The sequence below is a fragment of the Mizuhopecten yessoensis genome, unplaced genomic scaffold (genome assembly GCF_002113885.1).
Source record: "Mizuhopecten yessoensis strain PY_sf001 unplaced genomic scaffold, ASM211388v2 scaffold5929, whole genome shotgun sequence".
Classification (NCBI taxonomy): domain Eukaryota; kingdom Metazoa; phylum Mollusca; class Bivalvia; order Pectinida; family Pectinidae; genus Mizuhopecten; species Mizuhopecten yessoensis.
Window position 1 is genome coordinate 231,667 of NW_018406294.1, and position 7,123 is coordinate 238,789.

General features: G+C 35.5%; 1 protein-coding gene across 1 annotated transcript in view; it reads right to left on the reverse strand.

Moving 5' to 3' along the window:
* The window catches only part of LOC110451313 (UPF0536 protein C12orf66 homolog), a 10,410-nt gene extending 3,692 nt beyond the window's left edge, over positions 1–6,718 (reverse strand). Inside the window, exons 1-8 of the mRNA XM_021499246.1 lie at positions 6,606–6,718; positions 6,303–6,449; positions 5,075–5,221; positions 4,683–4,867; positions 2,832–2,969; positions 2,233–2,374; positions 1,912–2,007; positions 815–909 (exon numbers count right to left, since the gene is read on the reverse strand). Of these exons, the coding sequence (XP_021354921.1) occupies positions 815–909; positions 1,912–2,007; positions 2,233–2,374; positions 2,832–2,969; positions 4,683–4,867; positions 5,075–5,221; positions 6,303–6,428 (929 nt within the window). The 5' untranslated portion in view covers positions 6,429–6,449; positions 6,606–6,718. The remainder of the gene's footprint in view (positions 1–814; positions 910–1,911; positions 2,008–2,232; positions 2,375–2,831; positions 2,970–4,682; positions 4,868–5,074; positions 5,222–6,302; positions 6,450–6,605) is intronic.
* Between the last annotated feature and the right edge of the window lie 405 nt (positions 6,719–7,123).

Consider the following 7,123-nt stretch of genomic DNA (forward strand, 5'->3'; position numbering starts at 1 on the left):
TATAGCCAAATACCCTTTTTGGCCCTGCCCCTCAGCCCCCTGGGGGGTCAGCCACACCATTTGTACAATTTTAAATCCCTGCCTCCCAGGAATGCTTTTGATCAAATATGATTGATATCCAGTGCACAGTTCTACAGAAGAAGTCGTTTGTAGCAATATAGCCAAATTGCCCCCTTTTGGCCCCGCCCCTAAGCCCCCTGGGGAGTCAGCCCCACCATTTGTACAATTTTTAATCACCACCACCTAGGGATGCTCCCAGTCAAATATGGTTGATATCCACTCCTTAGTTTCAGAGAAGAAGTCGCTTAAAGCAATATGGGCAAATTGACCCCTTTTGGCCCCGCCCCTCAGCCCCCTGGGGGGTCAGCCCCACCATTTGTACAATTTTGAATCCTCACCACCTAGGGATGCTTCCAGTCAAATTTAGTTTAATTCCAACCAGTGGTTAAGAAGAAGAAGTTGTTTAAAGAAATTGTTGACGTACGGACGGACGACGCACGGACGATGGACGCCACAGTATGGCATAAGCTCACCTTGGTCCTTCGGACCAGGTGAGCTAAAAATGGAAATATATAACTGTCCAATTCTGTTATAGTGTTTTGCTTAACTTTGTTATGTTATTCTTGATTCCCTTGACTGTTTTCAAATTTCAAAGGACTTTAAGACATTATCATTGTTACAAAATGTTGTACCTTTCTATATCATAAAAAATATCTAATAACACGGAAAATTACTTAAAATATAGCACAAGAGATAGTTTGGCAGCTTGTATATAATTCTTCCACTTCAAACCTAATTTCATTGGTGATCTTACTTGTTGATAAAATCTTCCGTTAGTTTGGCAGTCACCGTTTTCATCTCGCTGTGATGTACTTGTTTCGAAAGCAGTTCATAGAAATACAGACTGAACTGTAACATATATATATAGCGATAATTAGTTTTAATGTCCATGTGACAGTGAAAATATAAATAAAACAAAACCTGAAGAAAAGTATAATCGGCTAGGGCTTTCGCCCATCTTGGGGCTCTTCAGGCGATTTGAATTTATTTGTTACGTCATAAATGAGTACACATACTGAAGACGTCAAAAATAATGACGTCATAAACAAAGTACACATAATGCGAACGTACTTTGTTTATGACATCTTAAGTATGTATTCTCCATTTATGACGTCACAAATAATTTCAAATCACCCGAAGAGCCCAAAGATGGCCGAAAGCGCTAGTCGATTATACTAGCTTTGTGTTTTGTTTTATTTATATATAAATATAAAGATCATTAAAAAACATCAATAGTGATTTGATAAGAGGACTGGTTTTAACTTTCAGTCCAGTGTACCTTTGATAAGAGGACTGGTTTTAACTTTCAGTCAAGTGCATCTTTGATAAGAGGATTGGTATTTACTTTCATTCTAGTGTACCTTTGATAAGAGGACTGGTTTTTACTTTCAGTCCAGTGTACCTTTGATAAGAGGACTGGTTTTAACTTTCAGTCAAGTGCATCTTTGATAAGAGGATTGGTATTTACTTTCAGTCTAGTGTACCTTTGATAAGAGGGCTGGTTTTTACTTTCAGTCCTGTGTACCTTTGATAAGAGGACTGATTTTAACTTTCATTTCAGTTTTAACTTTAATAAGGGGACTGGTTTAACTTTTAGTCAAGTTTACCTTTGATAAGAGGACTGGTTTTAACTTTCATTTCAGTTTTAACTTTAATAAGAGGACTGGTTTTAACTCTCAGCCCAGTTTTGACTTTGATAAGAGGACTGGTTTTAACTTTCCAGTGTAACTTTGATAAGAGGACTGGTTTTAACTTTCATTTCAGTTTTAACTTGAATAAGAGGACTGGTTTTAACTCTCAGCCCAGTTTTGACTTTGATAAGAGGACTGGTTTTAACTTTGTTTAGTTTACCTTTGATAGGAGGACTTGTTTGTACTTAAATATCCAGTTGTAGAGAGCTGGATACGGGTTCTGCTTACTGGAGCCACCAAAAGCTGACTTCTTTACCTAAAAACCCACAATACAATACATTTTATACATAACAGAAAATCAATTTACATATATTATAATACAGAATGTGGGTGTGTATACCCTACAGATTTGCATGTTACTTGTAAAAAAGCAGTGTGGATTAGGATAAGGAAATCTGATACATTAAATACAGTATCCTATATTTATGAGATTGTTAATAAGAAATTCGAAGGAATAGTGTGCAATTGATTTTCCAGGTACCTCCTTTGGTTGGTTTGCACTGGCTCCCCAGCTTGTCAGCTTGCTGTGAGCCTGATGTAGCTGAAGGAGGGAGGGTAGGAACTGCAGCTCCGTCATCAACACCTGTGCTTGAAGCAGGTGTGACATGATTTCACACTCATAGCTAGAAACACAAACAAAAACATTTTTATCAAAGGACAGTAGAAAAAGCACTTATATACACTGTAGTACTACATTGTAAATACAGATACAATTCTGCTGGTTTTTGATAATAATTACATGATGTTAAAGTTGTCATGAACTCAAAAATGATAAAAAAGGATTGGTAAAATAGGATTGGTAAAAGGTAAAATAGGATTGGTAAAATAGGATTGGTATATTGGTAAGTATGGAAATAGTGTACCTTTGATAATTTCTATTCAAAAAGTGAAATATTGCTGAAAATCAGTAGAAGAATTTTTTTTAAATGATTTACAAGATAACGTTTTTGAGAAATATTGAATGGAAAAAGGGGATATGAATAGCCACATCCTACTTCAGATCTAGAATGAATGCATATAACAAACTTAAATAGATATTTGATACATCAAGGGGAATAATTACGTATTTCTGGAACTCACAAGAATTTTGACTTTAGATGACTAAGCAGTGGGTGGTGGAAGTTCCGACTGTTGCTCTGGACAATCTTTGATATGGACACCATCAGTTCGGAGTAGTTTAAAACCTTGTATGTCCCCATCGTACACACCTGCTCATAACTTAACACTGTTAAGGTTGTAACAGACAGTAGATTTACTCTTTTGAAGATATTGTTATCAATAGAATAATAAAAAAAACTGCTTCTATTAGTAAGGGATCATTTTGAATCCCAGAAGAGGACATTTATACTGGTCAATACCCCTTCCTCTATGTAACCTAGCCAGTCAATCACTGATTCACCTTGGTCTTAAGATGCTTCACACAAAAATATGTAAAGTACCCCGCAAAATTTCCTCCATGTTTGTTGATGATGTTGGTTGATGCAAGATCATGTATGAATGTGGTGAGCTGTGTTTCACAGGATCTGGAGGATCTAAAGCCGTGTTGTAGGTCATATAATATGTTGTTGTTCTCCAGATGTGTCATTGTGGCCCTTGTTATGATGTGTTCCATGAGTTTACATGTGATGCAGGTTGGCGATATTGGTCTGTAATTTGCTGGGTTGTACTTGTCTCCTTTTTTGTAGATTGGGTTTACGTTTGCATGTTTCCAATCTAATGGTAGTGTTCCTGTAGTGAGTGAGCGGGTGAAGACTTTTGTGAGAATGGGTGCTGTGATGTCACTTAATTCTTTCAGTATTCTGCCGTGTATATTGTCAGGTCCTGTTGCTTTATGTGGGTTGATGTTGTTGAGTAGTTTATAGATGCCTTATTCTGTAATGTGTATTTCTGGCATGAGAGGGTGTGGGGAAGGTCCTTTGTCTGGTATGGGGCAGTCCTGTTCTGTGGTGAAGGCAGATTCAAATTGTTCATTTAGTATGTTTGCCTTGAATGTAGTGTCAGTTTTCAGTTGTCCGTCTTTACGTAATGCGGTTATGTCAGCGTTTTCTTTTCTTGTGGTTTTTATGTAGGAGAATAGTTTTTTACAATTGATTTTTTTGCTAGGCGAGGGTGTGCTGGGTTTGTCTATTGGTAGGTCTTTTTTCATTTTTTCTTTGTGGTTAAGATATGCGTTGCGTGTTTGTTTTTGCAGTTCTGATTTTGCTGATTTGTATTTCTGTATAAGTTCATGTTTTGTTTTGCTTTCGTGTGTAATTGTTTACATTTTCTCATGAGTCAAAGGAGAGAATGTGTTATCCAAGGGATTTTGGATTTGTATCTTTCGCTGTAATATACATTGTTGTAAGCTTTTAAGCTTTTGGAGATGTATGTATACCTCTTTTCCCACAAGACCTCACTCTCCTTCCCCCATGAAAACCACCATTTCCACTTATACATATGGAATACTTTGTCAGGGTTGCTTCATACCAAATTGTGAAAAATTATTTCAGCTGTTCATGAAGAGTACTTTTTAAACGATAATAAGTCAACAGACAAAAATGGACAACAGTCACTGCATATTCTTGCTATTTTAAATATGGGTCCTATTAATGTATGAATGAAATGCTATTATCATCTAAGTCCACAGGATATCAAATAATAAACCAATCACTCTATAAAAAGATTGTTCATTTTTCATTTTGTATATGGTTTGCTAGTACATCAAAGTGTATACAGAGAACTGCCATCAGAGTTCTTTGCAAAAATGTTGGTCAAGAAACACATGTGGAAATATGGTCTGTATTTAGTGAAAGACTTTTTAAATATCTTTCAAAAAGATACTTAATAACAATTTTCCCCCTGATCTGGAAAATTAAATAAAGAAATAAAACGAACAAACAAATTTGAAATAAAGCCACCCCCTAAATACTGTGAATTTTTCAATAAGGATACAACTCCATTGTCTTCTGTCTGGCCAGGACAAAATGTCCAAGCTGACCACACAGGTGAGCAATCAGTTGTTCAAACTCCACAGATGGGTGGGGAAGGCCAAAGTGCACCAGTTGATCCTGATTCCGTACATTATCCTCCACCTTACGAAATTCCTGTGCCAGTGAGTGGTACACACTCTTCAGTGTCTGTAAAATAACAACGTTTCACAATTTTTGTCAACATTTTATGACACCTAATTCTGATGAAAAGAAACCTTATGCCACAGGGGCCTGAATAAGTCATTTTGCATTATACCTAAAGAATGCACTGACATAGATTTTTTCTGATAAAACATTTTGTAATTCAATCAAGATGTTCAATTTATTTTAAAAGCTATCTTAATAAAAACTCACATCCTTTGAACGAGTGAAGAAACCCTTGTGCTCCAGAAATGCCAGTGACATATAGCCTTTTTCTGCCGTAGCAAACTGGGTCAGTGAATACATAAACAGTCCCCATGACGATGCAAATGCTGCTTTGTGGTTGTCTTTTTCTTTATCCTGTAAAAGGAATTTTTTTTAAATCATGATCTGTTTAGAACCAAGAAAGCAACTTTTTTTCCTGAAATAAAATGTGTTTATATATACCCATTGGTAAAAATAACACTTTTAAAAGACATCTTTTTAGCTGCTCTCTCAAATGAAATCATCTGAGCTTATAGAAAATAAGAATGGTTTAGCAAAGTCACAGGTTGAAAATGTTCGACTTTGGAGTCCAAAATTTAGAGTCTCCCTCGAAAACAGGGAGAGTTGGCAAGTATGCATGATGTTTCCAAATGATAATGTTTATACAGTAAACTTAATTATGGGTGCTGGGAGTTAAAAAAAATACAACAAAATCAGTTTTCGTAAATTGAGCTGGTCTTTAAATATTTCTATGGCAATTCAAAATCTCCTGGACTCGATGGTAAACACACACATTTCTGAAATAAAATGGTAAAGAAACATAAAAACTTCACAGAGTGGAAAATGCACATCATTTATATCAAATGTGTAAACACATACTACTGATACATATTGGTAAACACAAAGGACTGATATCAGATGATAAAGCATACACACGACTAATATCAGATGATAAAGCACACACACGACTAATATCAAATGGCTAACATATATATGTACACTTATATAAGGGTTGATACAACAACACAGCATACATGATATATGTCATGTATTGTTATAGTTATTGTTATTCAGGCAAGTTTTATCCCTTAAATAACGAGTATTAGACATAAGCTGGTGTGGGTGTGGGTGTGCATGAGTGTGAGAGGTAACGAATCACAACATTTTATATATTTAAGCATTGTACATATCTACCGGAATTAGAAGAAGACTGATATAGGCAAAGCCTGTTGTCTTATTCTTTTGTCAATACTGTTCTAATATCTTCTTTAATGTTAACTTATATGTTTGTATTATATATGTATTGTCAATAAAATACTTTTGAAATCAAATATATGTCACCTTTTACAATGTGGTACATGGACATAAATATACATCAAATATTGTTGATTTTGTCTGAAAAGTAACTTCTGAATGCAGAATTTGAGTGGCGCAGAACTGCAATTGTACTACTTACTGCTAATTCACGAGCTTTCTCATAGGAAAACTGGCTGATGAGCCTGAAAAAGTTCTCGAGAAATGTTTCTTCTTTTGCTCCTAATGGAGACAGGGGTGACAGGTGCCCAAGATTGGATGTTGCCATGTTTTTTCACCATACAAAACCCTAAAATAAATGAGATTGTATAGAAAATGAAACCACAGATAATATGTACGTCCGAAACGTGGGTACACTGCAATTGTGTCTGTCCCCGTGTTTACAAATATGTGGACTTGATATCGATATGTATTAGTTTGTTAAAATTGATATATGTATACTCACTATTCGGTTATACATGAATTTACACTGCAAATTGTGACCAATGCTGATTGTTTCGCAGATTGTTTCATCGTCTGTGATATCTACTTTCATTTAGAATTTGACCTACATCCGGGGATTTTACGAAAATCTATTTCCGGTATATATATATTAGCGACGAAAAGTGGTACTAAATCCCGACATACCGATATGTACAACACTTAGCCATACCTCAGAACTTTTTATTCTTTGGTTACAACAGGGGCGTTTACTGCCCTTTGTGCACGCGATTATCTTAACCAGTCTTTAATACAAAAATACATTATGCTACCAAATTGTCCACGCTGCTTCGTCAACCAATGATTATCTTATATATCTATTTACAATATATACGTACAACCATCTTTTATTTTATTTATTTATTTTAAAGTGTTTTTTACATATACAAAAAAATGCACGTTCTCTCACACTCACATCTACACGTTTTAAAATAACACTGTCATCCTTCACCTGATTTCATCATCACCATCATCATCATCCTG